Below are 23948 nucleotides of genomic sequence, written 5' to 3'. Positions count from 1 at the left end.
AAGCCACTTGATTTATTTTGCAGGGCCAAGTATGCAATGAAGAAACAGTAGGCAATATGAACTTTTCACTGCAGGGAATGCTTTATTTTCAAGGGTTCCATATTTCAGGCTCATGTCGATAATGCTGTTCATACATGAGCTCCAGCAACATTACTTGTCATTGAGGTGAAAGATTTTCCAGGGATTGTGGCTTAAAGCCCTTTGTTGTAGGAGTTAAAATCTGATTTTGTTCTGTGATGTTTATAATTTCCACCTTTAACAAATAAATTGTGATGACTATCAAAATAGCTTCAACCAAATCTACTGAGACTACAATCCTGGATGGTTATTCACAGTAGGATTGGACGGCATTAATGGTGCAGTGGTAGAGTTATTGCCTTTCAGCGCCAGAGACCTGGGATCGATCCTGACTACAGGTGCTGGCTGTATGGATTTTGTACGTTTTCCCTGTGACTGAGTGGATTTACTTCGGGTCTTTCGGTTTTCTCCTACATTACAGTTTGCAGGTTAATTGGCTTCTGTAAATTTTAAAAGATGTAGGATAGATCTAGTGTACGGGGTGATCACTGGTCAGTGTGGACCTGGTTGGCCGAAGGACCTGCTTCCAGGCTCTATCTCTAAACTAAACTACTGTTGATTAATCCCAACAATCCTGCTCTAATGCACACTTCAAATGCCAACACTGATCACTGCTCTACTGGCATCAGCGGAATCATCAACCCTGTGAATACGTGAGTTTTCTCCCTGTGCTTCGGTTTCCTCCAACATCCCAAAGCTGTGCATGTTTGTTGGTTCATTGGCTTCTGTAAATTGTGCCTTGTGTGTAGGATAAAACTAGTGTACTGATGACCATTGGTCGGTATGGACTCAGTGAGGCGAAGGGCCTGTTTCCACACTGTATCTCTAAACTAAACTGAACTAAGAGAGATTGCGATAATCAGAACATTTTTTCCAAGGCTGGAAGTGTGCGATTAGAGGCCATAGCTTTAAAATGAAAGGGGAAAAGTGTAAACAAGATGTGTGAGGAAAACAAAATTCTACTGCGTGGTGCATGCCTGGAACGTGCTGCCAGGGGTGTTGGTGGAAGCAAATACAAAAGAGGTGGTTAAGAAACTTTTAAATAGGCACATGGCTATGCAGGGAATGGAATGATATCTGTAGGCGGAAGGAATTATTTTAATTTGGCATAGTTTCACACACTAGCTCTATCCTACACACTAGGGACAATTTACATTTATACCAAGCTAATGAACCTACAAACCTGTATGTCTTTGGAGTGTGGGAGGAAACAGGAGAAAAAACCACGCAGGTCATGGGAAGAATGTACAAACTTTGTACAGACAGCTCCTGTAGTCAGGATCGAATCCAGGTCTCTGATGCCGTAAGGCAGCAGCTCTACCGCTGCGCCACTGTGCAGTAAGGAAATCCCAGTCAATATTGAGAAAGTTAACGTCGCCCACTGACATCCCTATTGATTTAAAATTTCTCTTAATATCTGTTCCTCTTCCCTGCCCTACTGGCTGTTGGGAGGCCTATACTATCACTCCCATCAGAGTGACTGCACGTTTCTTATTTTTGAGTGTTACCTGTATTGGTGCAGTGGATGAACCCTCCACTACGTCCATTCTGAGTGCAGTTGTCAGCATGGATAAAGTGGGTCAGAGGGCCTGCTTCTGTGCTGAATGACTCAATTAATATTTTCTCCAAAGAAAAATCAAACCACCTTTGTCTGAATCACTTTTCAGTATTATGTTCCAGTTCTTATGATTGCAATTCATCAGTACTTAATGTTAAGGTGAAGGAACTGCAGATGCTGGTTTATACCGAAGATAGACAACAGTCCGAAGTCAAGTCTGAAGTTTGAGTCTGAAGAAGGGTTCCGACCCGAAACGTTACCTATTTTCCTCCAGAGAAGCTTCCTGACACGCTAGGTTTTTCCAGCGTTTTGCGCCTATCTTCAGTACTTGATGTTAACTTATTCTCTGGTGTACGAGAATCTGTATGCTTGTTAAAAATATTAGAACTGAGCTTTCCAAATGCCAAAATCAGAGATAATTAAAATGTTACTGCTCAGAAACAGGTAATTTATTCAAAATTGGGTATGCGTTCAGCAGCTAAAAACACAACATCCTGCGCATTTTCTTTTCCTCCCTCCCATTCTTTAATATTCCATTTAAAGCAAGTTTTCTTAAAGTTGAAAATTTTATTTCAACTGTGATATAAAATTGCAAATTACATCCATTTCATGTGAACATTAATCTAATGAAAAATTAATTAAATTTTATACTACCTCCATATAGCAATTCATTATCAACAATCTGTTAAGTACTTTGCTGCATTCTGTCATAATCTTAAAGACATCAAGTTATATTTTCACTGAGAAAAGTTGTAACATTTAAATCTTCACCACTTTTACGAAAGATAGTCTGCAGCAAGCATTTCCAACACATTTTAATACCTTTGATGAAAGCAATCATGAACTACATAAAATATTTCCACTGATCCCTACCCAAGAATTATAACTTTAGTTTTCTGCATGACAGAATCTTTTAAATTCTCATCCAAATTCTCCTTTGCCACCTTGCACCCTTCCCAACTCTGTAACTTCAATCAAAACATAATGCCCACTTCAGAGCATTATAAGAATGAATCATTACAAACCATAAATAGACTGGCACTGCTTTATAAACCATGGAATAATATCCTATTTGCCAATTACTTAGGTTTCAAGATCACCGAAGTAACTGTGCCTTCAGGTTCACCTTGGCACCAAGTACCACAACCAGCCTACATTTATTCTCTACTGTGTACTATGTCTTTTTTTCATTCATTCAAGAGACGTGGGCTTCATAGGCTGAGCCGATATTTATTTAGTTGCCCATCGCTAATTGCCCTTGAGGTGGTGGTGGTGGTGAGCAGCTTTCTTGAACTCTGCAGTCCTTGAGGTGTAGGTATTTCTGCAATGCTGTTAGCATATATCTCCAAGTCTGGATGGTATGGGACTTGGAGGGCAGCTGCCAAGACATGGTGTTCCTGAGTTCTTGCTTCCCTTGTCCTTCTAGCTGCTTGAGGTCGGGGGTTTGGAAGGCGACGTTTAAAAGGCTGAGGTGAACGGCTGTACTGCGTGCCGTAGACGGTACAACTGTGCGTCAGTGGTGGACTCGGTGAAAGGTTTCGATGGGGTGCCTATCACGTAGGCTATGATGACCTGCATGGTGTCAAGCTTTCTGAGTGTTGAGTTTTGGAGTTGTTGAAATTGCACTCATCCAGACAAGCTGAGAACATTGGATCACACTCCTGACTTGAGCCTTGTAGATGGTGAACAGGTTTTGGGGTGTTAGGAGTTGAGGTACTTTCCATACGATTCCTAGCCTCTGACCTGTTCTTGTAGTCCCATCGTGTATATGGCTGCTCCAGTTCAGTTTCTTGTCAATGGTAACCCCCAGGATATTCATAAGTTATAGGAGCAGAATTAAGCCATTTGGTCCATCAAGTCTACTCCGCCATTGGTTGATGGCTGATCTATCTTTCCCTCTCAACCCCATTCTCCTGCCATAACACCTAACACCCAGATTGATCAAGAATCTGTCAATCTCTGCCTTAAAAACATCCATTGACCTGGACTCCTCAGCCTTCTGTGGCAACGAATTTCACTGATTCACCACCTTCCTGCTAAATAAATTCCTCCTAATTTCCTTTCTAAAGGTACATCCTTTTATTCTGAGGCATGGGGGGGGGGGGCTTTGGTCCTAGACTCGTCCACGAGTGGAAACATCCTCTCCACATCCACTCTGTCCAAGCCTTTCACTATTCGGTAAGTTTCATAGAGGTCCCCCTTCGGTCTTTCCGCTGACTGGGTAGTACGCAACAAAAAGCTTTTCACTGCACCTGTGACAATAAACTAAACTAACTATCCCTTCCATCACTTTGCTAATGATTGAGATGCACTAAAGGGGTGGCAATTTTCTGTTTGCTCTGACAACTTACAAACAGTTGGAAACTTATTGAAATAAGTGAAAGCGAGAGAGAATATTTTCCTGGTTTCCACACCCCTAACACCCTCCACCTGCAGAATATCAGATGTGTTGAAAGGTAACTGTGAAACTTCATTTCTTTCTCCACGGATGCACACTGGATCTGCTGAGCATCTTGTTGTATTTTGCATTTCCACCAATTTTGCATTCAATTTCTTCTTGTCATTTAAAATAAAAAATAATTACAGCCGCCAAGGAGCTCTCTGGAGCAATTGCCGAGTCCAAAAGTGCATGGAAGCTGAGCTGTCCGTTTCAATTAGTTCTTTCCTAAACATCAATTATTAACACATCCATTTTCAGAGACTGATTACAACATAACAATTTATCACCATGGCGGTAATGGACATACACTTGCTGGGCCAGATCCCTGATTGGAATCACCAAATATTCAAGTGGTTGAGAGGATGTTGAAATGAACTGGAAACCATGATATTTCTTTTTTGAAACCTTATGGGGAAAATAACTAACCCAATCTGGCAAGCATAAGAGTCAAGAAGCTCACCTTCATCCTCACTTAAGTTCTTAGAAGAGGCCACAGTCCTTCAGGTTATTCTTGATAATGACATCGGTGACTGCATCAAATACAAACTGCACGTTCTTTGTGTCAGTGGCACATGTAAAATGTGTGTAGATTTCCTTGGTGTCCTTCCGCTTATTTAGGTCTTCAAATTTGGTCTGGATGTAACCAGCAGCTGCATCATACTCATTTGCCCCTGCATTCAAAGGAAATAATTAGTGAGTCACATGTAAAGCAGTAAGGGTCAAGATGTCTGAAAATCATGACCTCCAGGTTCAGGAAAAGTGTCTTCCCACCAACCATCAGGCTATTGAACACTACTGACGAAGGGTCTCAACCCAAAACATCATCATTCCTTCTCTCCAGAGATGCTGCCTGTCCCGCTGAGTTACTCCAGCATTGTATCTTCACTACTAATGCCAACTTGACTTCAAACCGCAATGGTTGCACGAGGGACAGCGTGTTTGTGTTGTCCTGCACTAATCACTAATATTGTTTTTTTAAATTTACTGAACTTTTTTGTTTGTTTTATTCTGGTAACTATAAAGTACTGTGTTTACAATCCTGTTGTGCTGTTGCAATTTAAGAATTTTATTGTTCCATGTTGGGAGTGATGCAGGAAATTCTGAAAAACTAAGAAAGATGAGTAGTTTGTAATATGTTTAACCCAAGAGATTATCTACTGGGAAGCACAATGGGGAAAAAAGCCAACACAGTAAAGAGGATATATTAGGAGAGGCGATAAATAGATTAATTCGGTGTAAATTCCGCATGGGTCCTTTATTGAACCCATTTGTTAGGTAAAGGGAGGAATTGTTTTCAATTGACAGGAAACAAGATGTTGAACACGAATGGTGAACTAGTCGTAGGGTTTGCACCCATTTGTTAGGTAAATGGAGGAATAGTTTTCCAATGGCAAGAAACTGGAGGTTACAAGTTGACCAATGGTGAATTGTTTCAAAGATGTAAAAGCCACATGTAACTATTGTGTTGCGGGAATATAAAAATGCTGTGGATGTTACCAATCTTTGAAACACTTTGGGTTCTCTCAGAGTATTTCCCAGTGCCACTGTTAAGGCCTTGAATAAACCGACTTGTTTGAAAAATGAACCACTGCTCTACGAGTGTGTCTGTTCCTATCTGAGCCGTAATTAAGAGGGCAACTGGGCCCCACGTGAAGCCAGATTCAGGGTTCAGGTTAAACACAAAATTCCCTCCAACAGTATATATGACAATTAAACACTGTTGACTCTTAACATTTGCTTCAAATCTCGAGGTATTCCTCAAACACAATCTGGAAAATTATTACTTAACTCTTCAATGTGTCTGGGTACACATATCTGAAACTTTTTTGGAAAAGAGCAAGTAGGAGATTCTGCATGTTGCTAAATAGTTACAAGCGACATTAAACATCTATAAGTGGATGGTGGAGAGCACACTGGGCGCACCATGGTCGAGTTCAGTAACTCAAATGCTTAAGACCGGAGGACAGGGAATGATGTGGTAGACAATGCCCTGTCCAACAAGGGCATTGACCTCCCCACCACCAAAGGTGGTAGGGAGGTCAATGCCCTTGAATCAATTCAAGAACCCAGCTAATATCAAAGACTCTCACTACCCTGCCCACACTCTTACTTAGCTGCTACCATTGGGAAGGTGATACAAGAGCCCGAGAACCATTAGGTTCAAAAGCAGCTTATTCTGATCAACTATCATGGTTTTGAACCATAGTGTTCAACCCTCATCTCAGCACCAAACTATTATTGACGGTACAAGGTTGCACTATCTGCTTCAGCTTGCATTATTCTAGTCTGGTTACCTAGCATAGCTGATAATTTATTGTATTACTGTTTATCGTTTATCTATTTGTCGCATTGTTACATTAATATGCCTGTAAAAGTTGCAGCAAGATTCCCACTATCCTGTTCTGAGTTCGTATTAAACACTTGATTACATAAACCGGAACAATTAAATTCTTACTCACTGCACAATTCCAGGCACATTATTTACACCAACAACAATAAATACACAGGCACAACATCAATTTTCCAGCATTGCGGTCTAAACATGTGGGTGAAAATAAACCAGAGCAAAAAAGGGACTACAGACTTTCAAAGATGTAAAACTCGTGGAAAAAAGCTGTTTTTATGTCTGGCTGTGGCTGCTTTGACAGTCAGGAGTTGCCTTCCAGAGGGATGCTTCAAAGATTTTGTGGCTAGGGTGAGAGGGGTCAGAGATGATCTTGTCTGCTCGTTTCCTGGCCCTCGTTTCCTACTTGTTTCCCCCCTTCGTCAATGGGGGGAAGGTTGCAGCCAACAACCATCTCAGCTGAGCGAACGATCCGTTGCAGCCTCCGGTGGCTGAGCCAAACCAGACCATGATGGAGAAGGTGAGGACGGACTCAATGATAGCAGTATAGAATTGGACCATCATTGCCTGTGGCAGATTGTGTTTCCTCAGTTGCCGGGGGAAGTACATCCTCTGTTGGGCCTTTTTTACTGTGGAGTCGATGGTGGCCCCCCATTTAAGGTCCCTGGAGATGCTGGTTCCAGGGAACTTAAATGACTCCACAGATGTGACTGTGGTGTTGTTGATGGTGAGTGGGGGGAGGGGAAGGGGAGCTCTTCGAAAGTCTACAATTAGTTCCACTGTCTTAAGACCATTGAGCTCCAGGTTGTTGCGACTTGAGGAGCTTGACAGAGGAGACTGTGGAGGTGCAGTCGTTGGTGTAGAGAGAGTAAAGGAGAGGGGAGAATACGCAGCCTTGCGGTGCTCCTATGCTGAGGGTCCGAGATGTGCTTTCCCAGCCTCACATGCTGCTTCCTGTCTGTCAGGAAGTTGATGATCCACTGACAGAGGGGTTCAGGCACAGTCAACTGGGAGAGTTTGGAGTGTAGTAGATCTGGCACAATGGTGTTAAATACAGAGCTAAAGTCCACAAACAGAATCTGGCATAGGTGCCCTTGCGGTCTAGGTGCTGGAGAATGAAGTGCAGGCCTAGGTTGACTGCGTCATCCACCGATCTATTGGCCCGGTATGCAAACTGCAGGGGGTCCAGCAGGGGGTTTGTGATGTTTTTCAGCTGGGCCAGCACGTCTTTCAAACGTCTTCATGACTACAGAGGTCAGTGCGACAGGCCTGTAGTCATTACCAGTGATCCTTGTCTTTTTGGGTACAGGGACAATAGTGGAGACCTTGAAGCAGGCAGGGACAATGCAGGTTTGCATGAACTGGTTGAAAATGTCTGTGTAGATCGGTGCCAGTTGTTCGGCACAGAGCTTGAGGGTAGAGGGGGAAACATTGTCCGGTCCTGGAGATTTCCGGCTTTTCTGTTTCCTGAATAGCCTCTCCACTTCCGCAATTTCTATTGTTGGAGATGGAGAAGTGGCCAGACTAATGGGCAGTGGACGAGGGTGTGAGTATGTACAAATTGGTGATTGCAGATGGGTGGGGGCGGGAAGGGGCCAGTCTTTGCAAATTGGAGTCAGTCTGTGAGTACGTGTGAAGTGATGATTGGGAGATGGGGGGGGGAGGGGGGGGGGGGGGGGGGGGGGGGAGGAGAGGATCCCAGGATTATGTTACTGTTTCTCGAACCTGCAGTAAAACTCGTTCAGGTCGTTGGTCAGCTGGCGATTGTCCAAGGAGCAGGGGGTTTTCTTCTTGTAGTGTTGTAAATGAAGATGCAAAAAGTTGCATCCATTCAGCAAAAATGAGGCTTCAGATTGAACATCTACTGTTCAGTCTGAAGGGTTCAAACTCAAAACGTCACCTATCCATGTTTTCCAGGAATGCTGCCTGACCCGCTCAGTTACTCCAGCATTTTGTGTCTTTCCTTGGTAAACCAGCATCGACAGTTCCTTGTTTCTACATCAGAATTTCAAGCAATTACAGTAAATGAGCCAAAAAAGATCTACGTCTCAACATAGCGACACTGGCCCCATTAGATAAAGGTAGTGAGATGGTCTCTGACCATGGCAACTGAGAACTGTTATGCTTTGTTGTGTGTTTTGACAAATGAGGCTTGTGCCAGCGTTATGTAAAGCAACACAATGCAGGCGGTGAAGTAGTACCAAGCTAAACGGCGGTGTGGTAGTACCAAGCTAATACACTGCAACTATTCTTCAGGTTCAGAGAAAGTCACCTCACATCTCCACAACAATAATCAAGCTCAGCACTACATAATGAATAACCCTCTCTGTCTCCCCTCCTTCCAGCTGGATTTTCTTTAGCATGCTTGCAGAGTATGACCCTCCGAAGCTTGAAGCCAAGTACACACATGGGATTAATCAGGGACCCAACTTTCAGATTACTTCAGAGCAATGTCACAAGCTGTTTCTCAATTTCACCTAATTCTTGTCACCAAATGGAAGCTTCAGGTCACCAAGTTAAACCACTTACTGGATATTTACCCAAAGACTCATTTATTTTTCATTTTGACAGAAGCTTTAATTTAAAAATTAAGCGTGGCCCCGGGATTGTATCGAACCAACAAAGCAGAACAGGAATAGCCCTTGCAGACTACAGTGCTTGCTCTGCCATTCAATAAGATCACAATTGATTAGCTACCTCAGCACCACCTTTCTGCATCAACCCTCAATTCCCTTAAAATCTATCGATCTGTAGCTTGAATATATGCAGCAACTGAACTTCCACAACCCTCTGGGATAGAGAATTCCAAAGATTCACCGATCACTGGGTGAAGACATTTCCATTCACATTAATCCTGGATAGCCCAATCCTTATTTAGGTACAGACGCTCCCTGGTTCCAGACACAAGTATGAAAAAGTCTGAAGAAGGGTCCCGACCTGAAACATCACCTGTCCACATCCTCCAGAGATATTACCTTACCTCAGCAGCATGTGCTCCACATAAGCAAGGAAATCATGAATTCCACATCAGCCCCATCAATCCCTGTGAGAGGTATGCACATTTCCACAAGATTCTCTCTGATTTTCTAGACTCTAGAAAGTAAAGGCTGAGTCCGCCAAATCTCTCCTCATAGGATGGACCCTCCATCTCAGCAATTAACTTCATAAACCTTCATTCCACTCCCTCCACCGCACATTTTCCAACGTGTTGTCTCACCTGGACCCCACACAATTCCAAGATGTCTTTTCTTTTGTACTCAAATTCTCTTTCAATAAATCAAACACATTAAATAATAGTTGAATATGCATGATAATTTATGACTTGGGCACAAGGCCACCTTAGCCTCTCTGAACACCACCATTTTACAACCTCTCGGACAACGGGCCTTAATGGCCAGGTTAAGAACTCTGCACTTACAACAAATGGGACTTGAAAATGCCGCCAAATTTGGCGACTCTGCTATACCGTCTCAGTATACTACTTCTACACACTTGTTCTGTATCTAAGATATGTTTGTGTATAGCAATACTTGTACTGAACTGTTTGCAAAAGCAAATGTCACCGTATTTTGGTAGCTATATGGAGACATATGGAATTACAGGATCAATCTTGCTGGAATCTTGAGTAAACCACAAAGTGCTGGAGTAACTCAGCAGGCCAGGTAGCACCCGTGGAGGGAATGGACAGGCAATGTTTTGGGTCGGGACCCTTCTTCATCAGTCCACAGCATTTTTATGGAGTGAGCCAAATTACCACCACGGATCATTTCGGAGAGTCGCTCACACAATGGTAGAAATTCTGAACTACCAGAGAAGGCCTTGCTGCTATCATTCTAACTGCTCCGACACAGGGTTCTGTCAGCTGAGGAGCCACATTTACCAGCAGTTTTGCTGAGAAATGAGGGTACAAATTCAGTGATTCCATTCATTTCAACGCAGAAGCAATTCCAAGGAAAATGAAATGAGTTTGTTCAAATGCTCTTAATTCTTAAACTTCCATTATTTTTGAGCAGTATTTGTGGAGGGAATGGGCAGACGACGTTTCGGGACGGGTTCCTTCTTCAGACTGAAGAAGCGTGCTGAGCCAAAATGTCATCTGTTCATTTCCCTCTGCAGATCCATAGGGCATAAAATGATGTCGAGTTAGAAAATAAATTAGTGTCTTGCACTGGCAGACTGGCTAGAGATGCTGAATGGTCTACTCCTGTATTAAAGCCATTTCCTTTTCACCATACAGGAGTGGTGACGTCAACATTATATAACCAGTGAGGAGCAGACAAGGCCACAGCGCTAGTCTTTAACCATTGTGTATCTCTACACAGACGCTTATATCCATCCACAGATCAACAGCACAATGTGAACACTAAACAGCTATTACCACTGTGCATTGCATATTATATTAATATCAGAGACTTCCAAAAGCAGCTCGATGCCAGATGATTATGTTGACACTGCTTGCAACAATTAGCCCTTTTTCAAAATGCAAACTATTTACATTAGTGCACAACAAGTTATTAACGATTCTATTGTGCATGGGAGAAACAAACCACCCTATTGATCCAATGATTTTTAATAATGCTCATCTAATAGCAGTTAGGTAACGTTGTCCATTATTTATGATGCAGAGATATCATCTGACTACCGCAGCTGCCTGAACATCGTGCCTTCAATGCAGATTAAGAACATTTTTTGGTACAATTCATACATAACTGCATTTATTTAGTCGTTTTCAGAACTATGACACAATTGAAACTAAACACAAAGGCAAGTTGAAGGGAAAGATTAAGAAATCAATGAAGATGCCGATGTATTCAGGAGTTGCTGCATTACAATACTTTTTAAGTGCTTACTTGCACATATACCACTTGGGACACCAAGAGCCTATGCAAAGTACTTTATAAATATAGTACAGTTTTAAAAAGAGCACCATTAATGAACATAGTGGCAAACAATGTATGTATGGAGAGGGAGGAAGTGACCTCGTCTATGCCAGCAATACCATTGACATCAGCAGAAGCAAATCTATCTCAACATAATACAGGTCCACCACTAATTTTCTGGCAAATGGTTGTTTGACACCTTCTTTAATCCGGACAAAATTACAAGAGCGTACTTGAAATCCTCCTCCAACAGACCCCCTGAACATCTGGCACCTAGGCTGGGTGAGGTGGCCGATCGCAACCTCTTCGGGATATGTGCGGCTGATTAGCGGGTTGAATTTGCGCCTTGCAGCTGGGGATCTGGAACACCAGCCCGGTCCGAGCCGGCAGATCTGTTCCCATAGCTACTTCCGAGACCGACTTTGTGGGCTGGTATCTCGGGTCCACGGCAGACCACTCTGGTACCGTTCGACTCCTCTCTGAGGCTGTGACCTCTGGTTGGTCCGGCAAAAAGTATAATCCAGAAAGGCTCTGGAACCAAGGGTGTTGGAAAATCTGTGGTGGACCTGTACTTGCATTTAGATGATGCCATTCACATCCCCATGTTTAGTTTAGTTTAAAGATACAGCGTGGAAACAGGCCCTTCGGCCCTCCAAGTTTGCACCGCCCAGCGATGCCCACACATTAACACTATCCTACACACACTAGGGACAATTTACACAAACACCAAGCCAATTAACCTACATACCTTTACGTCTTTGGAGTGTGGGAGGAAACCAAAGATCTCAGAGAAAACCCACACGGTCATGGGGAGAACGTACAAACTCAGTAAACAGACAGCACCCGTAGTAGAGATTGAACCCGGGTCTCCGGCGCTGCAAGCGCTGTAAGGCAGCAACTCTACCGCTGTACCACCGTGGCCGTGACTCCCTAAAATTACCACTGGCTGTAACTGCAGAAACTCTTAGGGCATGTGGATAACATTATGACCAACTAGTTGTTTCAGGCCAAGGAGGTCCATTTGCTCTCCAGCCTGGCCTTGTTGGAAGACTTGGAATTTATATCGTGCTAATAGTTTTTGCTCCAAATAATTAAAAAAATCAAAGAAAATGGACACATGCACCTAATTCAGATGAGGTAGCTCAGACTAATATGGGGTGCTTCTTAGTGCCCACAAAGAAGCGTCTGTTTATTGCAAGTTCAATAAGAGACCTATTAACTGCTAGAATTATGGTTAGCCATGAGTAATTCAGGTCAGGAATTCACTTAAATGGAAACTTGGTTTCAATAGCTCGGCATTAGAAAGCCCGATCCAGACAATAAAACAGCTTATTGCAATTTAACCAACTCTGTACAAATCCTGAAATCAGAAACTGCATAATCATGAATTTAATTAAATTGCCAGCGCTGAAACCAATATCAAGTTTAAAGTGGTATTGATTGCAAATTGCACGCAATAACTAAGATAACCAGAAGCAACAGTACAGCGTAAGATCTGTGGGAAAGTGACACAGCCAACTTGTGCATCACACAGCAGCTATTTGCTGGGTAATAGGTGGTGTTCACTGCTTGATAGCCCTTAATGATGGCAGCTCTACGTTTCCATGGAAGGATGGGAAAACCATAGCCCACTGGTGAATCAGTATCTTCAACTGAATACAAGAGTCAAAACAGTCATGTGCATTGTGGACTCTTACAGGCACAGTGGTAGACTTGGTGTCTTTTAGCACCATGAGACCCGAGTTCGATGTTGACTGTAGGTGCTGTTTGTACAGGGTTTGCACATTCTCCCTGTGACTTTGTGGGTTTTCTCTGGGTACTCCAGCTTCCTCTCACATTCCAAATGCAGGTACTATTGCAAAGTTTCAGAAACATTTAGACAGGTACATGCAAAGGATAGCAGGTCAAGCTTTAACTTTAACAGTAGAAAGTTAAACTGGATCGATGCAGGTTCCTTAAATCAAACCATCAGCTGTTTCTCTCCACACTGAGGCCCTGAGTGCTTCGTGCATGATCATTAATTGTTTAGATTTCCAGCATCCGCAGTTTCCTGTGGCAGCCTCATGGAGAGACCTGTGCAACAGTTACTCCGTGACCTACAAATCTTTCTGGAAGGATGATGGACGGAACAGAATGTAGTTTTTCAGATCTACAAATCATGATGTGCAAGTATAATTTGAACATTTATAATTAATCCCAATATCAACCGAGCATAATTTGCAAGAGGTTCTATTGTAACTGTGCAAGGTTTTTTTTTCTATTTGAATCTTCATTCAGACGTCAACTTAATTTTGTCAATTATGTGGCCAGGTCTTTCAAAAGAAAAGTCCAATGTAAAAATGTATTCAGTATTTCTACCAGATTATGATTTGGTGCTGGGAGGTGCAGATAAGTGCACTGGTCATAAATGATAGTAGCAGAATTAGGCCATTTGGCCCATCAAGTCTACTCCGCCATTCAATGGTGGATTGACATGCGATGAGTGTTTGACAGATCCGTCAACCACTCATCCACTGATCTATCTCTCCCTCCTAACCCCATTCTCCAGCCTTCTCCCCATAACCTCTGACACCCATACTAATCGAGAATCTACCTATCTCTGCCTTAAAAATATCCATTGACTTGGCCTGCACAGCCTTCTGTGGCAATGAATTCCACAGATTCACCACCCTCTGACTAACGAAATTCCTCCTCATCTCCTTCTTAAAGGAACGTCCTTTAATTCTGGTTGAAACATCCTTTCCACATCCACTCTATCCAAGCCTTTCACTATTCGGTATGTTTCAATGATGTTCCCCCCCTCATCCTTCTAAACTCCAGCAGGTACAGGCCCAGATCCATCAAACACTCATCGTATGTTAATCCACTCATTCCTGGGATACTGGACAGAACAAATCCATTTACAATTGAAGGACCAACATTAAGATCACTTCCACTGCATCTCAATTGCTTGTAATTTGAAACTTGCCAAGACAAAGGCACACTTGATATGACAAGAACATTAGTAACATAAAGCAAGAGCTGGAAATGTTAACATCAATCAGTAACTAAAATACAAAGGTAATTATGCCTGCCGTCTGATAGGAGATAATTAATTTAATGGATGATGACAAATGCAACTGTTCTTTCTAAAGCTGATCAACTTTGGCATTATCTTATTCTCTTTTACTAAATCCACACACGACTACATACCTGAATATTCAGGGAAGCAGATAGACAAAGGACTCTTGGTGACCTTCTCTTCAAAGAGATCCTTCTTGTTGAGGAAGAGAATGATTGAAGTGTCCGTGAACCATTTGTTGTTGCAAATACTGTCAAACAGTTTCATGCTCTCGTGCATGCGGTTCTGGAAGAGGAAAGGGGTTTTACTTCATTCTGGCAACCAACGATATGCTGAACATGATACCCAATAACCAAAAACAAGCTCAGAATGCAACCGCATATTCTGGGCCACTATTCAATTATGTTTAAAGATGTTTGCATCTGTGAAAGTCAATGGATAGTTTTACGGTAGTGATTCATTAGGGGTTATGGGGAGAAGGCAGGAGAATGGGGTTGAGAGGGAAAGATAGGTCAGCCACGTTTGAATGGTGGAGTAGACTTGATGGACAGAATGGCCTAAAAGATTTCCTAAATGAGGAAATCTTGAAATGATCCAGATCCTGTGCAAAATGGTGCACTTTTAACACACTCCCAAATGCAATGAGACAATTTACATTTGCCACAATGCTTAATTAAGTGGCAAAGCCAAAGCAAGAGATGCAGGCTTCTATCCAATAGAAATTTGAGTGAAGTTCCCTACAAGCTGTATTGAAATTATTGACTGAAATCTACTACAAATGATAACTTTCCAGAGAAAATTTGGATCCATGAAGTGCAATAAATTGAATCTATTTGTTGCAATACATTTGATATAGCCATACATGGAGTTGGAGTGGGAATAAATGAGAACCTATGAATCTAGAGCAGGAGTAGGCTATTTGGCTATGCAAGCCTGCTCCGCCATTTATTAAAATCATGGTTGCAATGCCTTGAAAACATCTCTTTGCATACTATTTCCCAAGTTTCACCATCTAGGGATTTACCGGAATTCTTCCAACTTTTAAAGAGCATTGTAGAGATCAAGCGAACAACCATTTCCTGATAAGTGCTTGGGCTAGCAATTAAACCTGCACCTAGCTGCTTTTATGCAAATGTTCCACAATTCATTATCCATACCCCACTATACATGAATGATAATTTTGATAACTAAAGCAAGTACAATTGCAGCATCACCCTTGGAATTGGGATCAGCTCTGCCCAGGCCGCAAGAAATTGCAGAGCATTGTAGATGTAGCCCAGTCCATCACACAGACCAGCCTTCCAACCATTGACTCCATCTACACTTCACGATACCTCGGAAATGCAGCCACTTTAATGGAAGACTTGTCCCACCCTGGTCATTCATTCTTCTGTTCGGCAGAAGAAACCATCGGACTCAGGAACAGCTTCTTCCCCTCTATTATCAGGCTCCTGAAAGATCCTTCCATAAGCTTGGGTACTGTCTGATTCACTTATACCCCTCGTTGAGGGTACTGAAAGTCCAGTAACCTCAACGAGGGTCTATGGAATAAGCTGCAAATGCTCTACAATGCTGAGAACTGTATTTTTTCACTCTGTATCTTTCCCTCTCCTCAATCTATTTTGTTTGACTTTAACTTGATTGTATTTATGTATGGTATATCTGATCTTTAGAAACAGGAAGTACAGATGCTGGTTTACACAAAAGGACACAAAGTGCTGGAGTAACACAGTGGGTCAGGCAGCATCTCTAGAGAACATGGATAGGGTGACATTTTGGGTTAAGACCAGTCTTCAGACTGATTGTGGGGATGGGAGAGAGGAGAGGCAGGACAGAGAGGTACCAACCACCCCCTTCCCAGACAAATCATCCCTTCCGACCCAAACCACCCTTCCCCAGGTACATTCCCCTGCAACCACACGAGATGCAACACCTGTCCTATACCTCCCCCCTCAACTCCATCCAAGGACCCCAACAGTCTTTTCAGGTGAGGCAGAGGTTCACATGCATTCTCCCCCCCCCCCCCAAACTCATCTACTGTATCCACTGCTCGGTGATCGATTCACTCAACACCTCCGTTCAGTCCGCCTAAACCTACCTGATCTCCCGGTTGCTCAACACTGCTCACCCTCCCATTCCTCCATTGTCAAAATGAGGCCTAGCGCAAATTGGAGGAACAGCATCTCATATTTCACTTGGGTAGCTTATACCCCAGTGGTATGAACATTGACTTCTCCAACTTCAAGTAGCCCTTGCTTTCCCTCTCTCTCTCCATCCCCTCCCTCTTCCCAGTTATCCGACCAGTCTTACCAGTCTCTGACTACATTTTATTACTGTACCGCCCACTCCCCTGACAACAGTCTGAAGAAGGGTCTCGACCCAAAACGTCACTTATTCCTTCTTTCTAGAGCTGCTGCCTGGCCCGCTGAGTTACTCCAGCATTTTGTGTCTATCTTCGATTTAAACCAGCATCTGCAGTTCTTTCCTACACAGGTAATAGGTAGATACAGGCAAGGGGGGATTTTTGATAGGCAGATGGTTGGAGCTAAGGCCAGAAGGTGTGAGACAGACTGAAGAGTTGCAGCCAGAGGAAGGTGCGTAGGAGGAGGAGGGGGTGTGGAAGAAAAGGTGCAAGTGCAGGTGGGGCTATCTGATCTGCAAAGATAGCATGCAAAGCAAAGCTTTTCACTGTACCATGTGACAATAATAAACCTAAATCTCACTTTTTTTTCTGCTCACAAAGCTATTTATCTGTGAATGCTAGTTTGGCATGAACGACGGTTGACTGAAAACAGGCCAGATAAAATGCTCAGTTACTGGTGATTTGTCTATACCATGCAGTTAAATATTGGAATTGGAATAGCCTTTGGAATTTAACAACTTTAATATTTATTCATTGGACAGAGAATGATGCAACTCTCAAACTGCTTACCATCTCTTCATCCTCAGCAAGGACCAAGTCGTAGGCACTGAGAGCGACACAGAAAATGATAGCAGTGACACCCTCAAAGCAATGGATCCACTTCTTTCTCTCAGACCTTTGCCCACCAACATCAAACATCCTGAAAAACAAAATTTAAAACAAAATAATGACACCAGCTCTTTCTTTTATTTATTTCTACATCATCTCCTAAGAATATATATTTTCACATTTTATCGTTCTGGCGCATATGGGTAACAGATAATTGTGAGATATACTAATGCATGCACTTGATTTACTTATTTAAAAGCGGTGCAAATCTTTCTGTGAAATCTATCTTAATTGGGTGAGCATGAATAAAATTAACTTGGAAACCTAATGATTATAGCACAAGAGGTAGTGGTTATACTGTGGTAGCATGTGATAAGGTATCTCCAGCAGCAAAGATGACTGCAAAACCAATGAGTCATAAAGACAAAGATATCGAGCAGATCCCAGGCTTGGCTTTGATTATTTATTACTCTCAGTTCAACACCATATGTCCTGATAATGTGCTCCCTTTGTGAGTTCACACAGTAAGTCATCTCTGAAAGGTCACTCAATTTTAAGCAACCTTCTGCTCTGTCACTAAATGCTTAGTGCAAGAACCAAGGCAGAATGCATCAATTACCAATACCATTCTGGTTTCCATCGCCGCAACCCAAAGTTGGTCTTCATGCAGAATATAACTTTGCAGCCACCATCATTGCAAAGTGTTTAAAGACTTGAAACCCAAATTGTTCCTTTCTCCACTTCAGAAAGAATGGCAGAAAGTGGTGAGAGAGATGAACTGACTCAGTAAATAGCTCTGCATGATATACAGCGTGGAAACAGGCCTTTCGGACTATCCTCCACACCGACCAGGGACAATTTACAAAAACCAATCAACCTACAAATCTGCACGTTTTTGGAATGTGGGAGGAAACCGGAGCACCCAGAGGAAATCCACACGGTCACAAGGAGAACGTACATGGAGCAACACCCTGGGTCAGGATCGAACCTGGGTCTCTAACGTTGTAAAGCAGCAACTTTACTGCTGCACCATCCCAAGGGCTAAAAGGTCCATGCCAAAGAGTTGGGAATCCTTTGGATCGAGGAGCAAATCAGCTAATATTGCTCATCACCTTCTCTCAGAAGAACAACTGGGAGTGTGTTACGATTTATTCACAAAATGCTGGAGTAACTCAGCAGGTCAGGCAGCATCTCGGGAGAGAAGGAATGGGTGACGTTTCGGGTCGAGACCCTTCTTCATTCACAAAATGCTGGAAGTGTGTTACAAACTGATACCACAAGGTACACACCACCGTATTTAATGCTAGTAATTCATTCTTCGGAGTGTTGAAACTAGTCAAAGAAATTGTGCCTTTTATTTGCATTAGATAGAGAACAAGACCTTCCACCTTGTAAAAGAAATATTGACCTTTCGGTTATGCGAAAATGCTATAATCCATCATTGAAGAGGTAACAGCAGGGCAGGGCATTTAGAAAATAATAGAACAATCATAATCAACATGATTCCATAAAAAGGAAACTGTGTTTGACAAATATGCTGGAGTTTTTATAAGGATGTAACAAACAAAGGTATCAGTGCTAGGAACTCTGTTATTTGGAATCGATATAATGATGGATGAGATGCAACTAAATTTGATGATACAAAGACTGGTGGGTTAGCAAGTTGGGATACAACTTGCTAAGGGGGAACGAGTTAACCAGTTTGTAAGGAAAAGTAAACAGAGCAAAACTAATTATATAAATGGAGTGAGACCTCAATGTTTGCACTGCAAAATAATCTGGCAGTCCTGGTTTTATGAAACAAAGGGTTAGCCTGCAGGTACAGCATGTAATTAGGAATGCTAATAGAATGTTGTGTTTTATCACAAAAGGAGAAGATAATTAGAGATTCTGAAGCAAAGTGCACTTGGGAGCACTGTGTACAATTGTGTGAAAAAGGAGATATTTTCATTGAAAGGTAGCAGAGAGAATGTATGGTGTTAATTCCTGGATTGAAAGGTTTATGTGTAAAAGGTAATTGAGACTATACTTATTACTACTTGAAAGTTGAGAGGTAATTTTATTGAAATATACAAGATTTTCAAAAGTATTGACAGGACAAAGGTTGAGAGGATGTTTCTCTTAATAAGAACTAGGGGGTATATTTCAGAGTGAGGGTCACCCATTTATGCCAAACAAAATTAAATTGTTCTGAGGGTTATAACTGCTTGGACTTTCTACCTGACAAAGCTATGGAAGCAGAGCCACTGAACATTTTTGCAGTGGAAACTGACAAAGATTTCAACTATGAGGCAGTCGAGGGGTATGGCAAGAAGTAAGAAAGCTTCTCGTGAGGCCAAATTGGATCAGCCTTGACCTTACTGAATTGTGGAGTAGTGCAAGGGGCTGATTAGCTCAAGTAATGTTCCAGGTGATTTGAACTCCCAGGGCAAAGTTTCTATGACTGCAATGGTCAATTCTGGAGGCAGCAACAAATAAGTTCAGAATGGAGCTCCAAATGATTTTACAGAAAGAGAACATGCAACTTATGAAAACAAAATTCTGGTGATCAGCTGGTCGTATATTTAAGCAAGATAGACAACCAATCCAGTGCAGCCCATGTGATTTAAAATTACAGCTTCCAGTTCCTCAATTGATTTAATAACCCTAATTTCTGCACAATATTGCCTTTTCTAAATCTAATTCACTTTGCTCTGGAACTGTATTGAACTGATACTATTTTAAATGAACATAAGATATCTGTGTTCATTCCAAATGAGCAACATCTGCCAGAAAGTCATCAGTTATTCACATCTGCAACCTGCTGACGTTCATAAACCTTTGAAGTTTCTGCTTCTAAGTCTGCAGTGACATCAGCTGAATGAAATTACAGGCACTGCTGCACTCAGCTGTCTATTGATCAAATAAGCAAGGCAGTCTTTGAAAGCTGCATGGAAATTGTAGCATGAGCCGTCAATTATTTCCACAAGAACCTGTCAAAAGCAGCAACCACGACAATAGCCAGTGATTCAGGCCGGCCCCCAATATGGTCCAGGGTACATTATCATAAAGGGTGTCAATCAAAAGCATCTGTACTAAAGATAGACACAAAAAGCTGGAGTAACTCAGGAATGGCTGACCTTTTGGGTCAGACTGAAGAAGGGTCTCGACTCAAAAGGTCACCCATTCCTTCTCTCCAGAGAGGCTGCCTATCCTGCTGGGTTACTCCAGCTTTTTGTGTCTATCTTCGGTTTAAACCAGCATTTGCAGTTCCTTCCTACGCATCTATGCTAAACACGTGTAAAGATTCCCATGTAGTGCCTTTGTCGCAGTCTATGTACCAGCTATGGAACATTAATCCAGATAATATCACCTCCCTTCCATCACTAACTGAATCAGCTGCTTGGACCACTACAAGCTTTACAATACAAGCCTCTTTTTGTTCACATGCATTTTACGGAGCATAACTTGTTTTTCTTTTTAAAGTATTTTTAAATGCTCTAAAATTTAAATTACATGCAACTTATCACAAAAACGTTGCATTCTATGACTCCACAACTGTCTGGTAGTTATCAAGAAAACTGTCTGTGCCGTGTGACATGTACACGGGAACAATGTGTACTTAAAGCTGCATTTTGTGAGCATCATTACTTCTGTTGCACTTTGAGTTTGATTGGGTTGAAGAAGGAATAAAAGGCCCTTTCTTATTTAACGTACTCAAACTGGTCATACTCATTGATTTTACTTGGCCTCGAGCAGATCATCTCCACCAAAATCATCTTGAGAAACAATTGTGCACAACGCCCTTTCAAAGGATAAGCTGGACTTCCTACAGCACAACATGAGCTGTCATCGCATTTTAGGATCATCAATTCTTGACATCAATTCTATTGACAAAACGCAGTGAAGTGTCAAATGGTCAATATCGTGCCACGGCATTGTGGAGAAAGACTAAAATTATCCAACAATTCTTTTGAAATCTGCATAATGCTCTCCAATCATACGTATGAACGTCTGGGCAGAGCGAGTATGTTTTTAGAACTTAGGGCCGTCAGGAGCACATTAACTTGTTTGAGGTTGTATGGAGAGGGTGGAAGATAACAATTCTTGAGTAAGATCGTGGGAAGTTATTTATCGCAGTTGAAGAATAGAAAACCCAGCTGCAATCAGATCCTACAATGCAGTCGTGAACAGCAAACGGAGCAGTAACAAAATACAAGGTTGAAGCCAATAATTGAAGATTAAGTGTCACGAGTTTGACTCCCCAGCAACGATAGCAAATGGGTGCATCATAGAAATTGTGTGATTTTGTTACATTTGACAGAAAACATAAGACAGGAGTTGCATTTTTCAGTACCTACACTTGTCAGTGGCCCCATCTCACTGATCGTTATTTGTTAAAATAATTGCAACCTGCATTTCTTCTCTGCTTTTGAAGACACAGGATGCCTCTGAAAGCTTTGCAGATCCATGGGAGAATACTGGATGAACAAGCTAATAAAGAGGAAAGCCAAGAGATGAAACTAAATTTATGGTCTCAGATGACGGTGCATTTTAGAAAGCACTGAGCATTTAAAGGGCCATGGAACATCCTCTCCTGAAGACAAAACAAATTTCACAAATGGCTCAATTTATAATTGGATTTGTATAGAGAGCATTGTAAGAACATAAAACAGTACAGCACAGGAACAGGTCCTTTCGGCCCACAATGTCTGTGCTGAACATGTTGCCAAGGCCAACTCTTATCTACCTGCACATAATCCTTATCCCTCCATATCCACATGTCAATCCAAAAGTCTAACACCACTATCATAGTTCCTCGTCCACCATTCCCAGCAGCGCATTCTAGGCACGCACCACCTTGTGTAAAAATAATGCCGCGCATCTTCTTTAAACTTCACCCCTTTAACTTTAAATCTATTCCCTTGTACATAATACCTTAGAATCCATGCATCATTCTGGTAAAATACAGACACATGGAACTGCAGATGCTGGTATATATAGAAAAAGACAACGCCTCTTCTCTCACTACCCTTTGTCTTTGCATCTCGGGACTTTGTCCAACCAATCAAACACCCCTCATCTGCATTCACCTATCACTTGCCAGGCTTTGTCGCACTCCCACCTCTCTTACTACTTTATTTCCCCCCACTACAATCAGTGTGATGGGTCCCGATTCAAAACGCCACCTTTCCATGCTGCCTGAGCAACTGAATCACTCCAGCACTCTTTTTGTAATTTTTCTTTCTATCGTTCTGATCGCCCTTCTCTGCACCTTTTGAAAAGCTTCAACATGATGAGTCAGAGTACAGGAGGGAGATTAATCTTCTGTTCATGTGGTGCTCGAACAATAATCGTGTTTACAACATCAGCAAGTCAACGGAGCTGATTATTGACTAGGAAAGGAAAGAGAGCCGATGAACCAGTCTTCAATGATGGGACGATGTGGAGGCAACAGGTTCCAGTTCCTGTGCGTGCACATCTGATGATCTGTCCTGGGACCAGCATATTGATGCATCCACAAAGCAAGCTCACCAGCATCTCTATTCCTCAGAGATTTGAGGAGACTTGCCATGTTGCTGAGTACTCTGTTGAACTTCTACCGATGGACAGCCTACTGACTCGTTGCATCATGGTCCTGCTCAGTAATTCAAATGCCCAAGAATGAAGGAGTCTGCTGAAAGTGATGGACACTGCCCAGTCCATCACAGGTATTCACCTCTCCAACTGTGAAAGAACATACAATAGACAATAGGTACAGGATAGTACAGGAAGCACTATCTCAAGAAAGCAGCTAATATCAAACACCCTGACCACCCTAGCCATGGTCCCATCTCCCTCTACCATCAGGAAGGTGGTACAGGAGCCAGAGAACCATCTTTAGAAGCTTTAGAACCACCCTGCATTCCAACCACATCCCAACCTCAGCACAAGGTACTATGAACTTTGCATAAAGTTGCACTGCATACGTTGGCTTGCACCATGATAGTGTGGCGGTCCCTGGATATTAGGCCACTCCTAGGGTCAGTCCCCTCGGCACTTGACGGACAGGGACGAGGGACTGCCCACAGGCTATGGGGTTTCTACCCAGGGCTTTTTGGGGAGTGTTCATCCCTTTGGTGGAACTCATTGTGAGTGGATGCTCGCAACCTGCATTAAAGAACTTTCAAAACCTGCCTGGCGTCCAGCCTATTTCTGGCCACGTCCAGGCCACTACAATAGTCTGGTTAGCTAGTATAGTACCTAGGTACCTTGTACGATTGATAAATGTACAATAAGCCATGCTCATGCTGTGGGCGTATAGTTTAGAATGGTTATAAGCCTTGCCCTCAGAAATGGAATAAAGTTCCTCTCTTCTCTCCCTGCACGTCCTAATTCCCAAGTATTGGCAGCATTCTGGTTTTCTGATTCTCAGCATGTATGTTTTTTTTTGTAGGTTTCTGGCAGCCCCGTAATTAGCGATTACACAAACCTATAACATTGTACCTACTGGACATCTGAAAACAGAATGCTGGCAATGCTTGGAAATCAGGGCAGTATGTGTGAAGAGAGAAGAGTTAATATTTCAGGTCAATTACTTTTCCACACAACAGGCAATATTTCTAAGCAAATCTAAAGATAGAATGTGGGAAGTACA

The 23948-nt window shown here is 42.4% G+C and overlaps 1 protein-coding gene across 1 annotated transcript in view; it reads right to left on the bottom strand.

Moving 5' to 3' along the window:
* Window positions 1–23948, bottom strand: part of LOC144601770 (guanine nucleotide-binding protein G(i) subunit alpha-2) — a 207272-nt gene that overhangs the window by 3555 nt on the left and 179769 nt on the right. Inside the window, exons 6-8 of the mRNA XM_078414165.1 lie at window positions 17294–17423; window positions 14493–14646; window positions 4537–4747 (exon numbers count right to left, since the gene is read on the bottom strand). Of these exons, the coding sequence (XP_078270291.1) occupies window positions 4557–4747; window positions 14493–14646; window positions 17294–17423 (475 nt within the window). The 3' untranslated portion in view covers window positions 4537–4556. The remainder of the gene's footprint in view (window positions 1–4536; window positions 4748–14492; window positions 14647–17293; window positions 17424–23948) is intronic.

Source organism: Rhinoraja longicauda, chromosome 17 (assembly GCF_053455715.1).
Source record: "Rhinoraja longicauda isolate Sanriku21f chromosome 17, sRhiLon1.1, whole genome shotgun sequence".
In the NCBI taxonomy this organism is placed as follows: Eukaryota; Metazoa; Chordata; class Chondrichthyes; order Rajiformes; family Arhynchobatidae; genus Rhinoraja; species Rhinoraja longicauda.
Note: the sequence above shows the minus strand (reverse complement) of the source record. Positions and strands in the feature narration are given on the sequence as shown.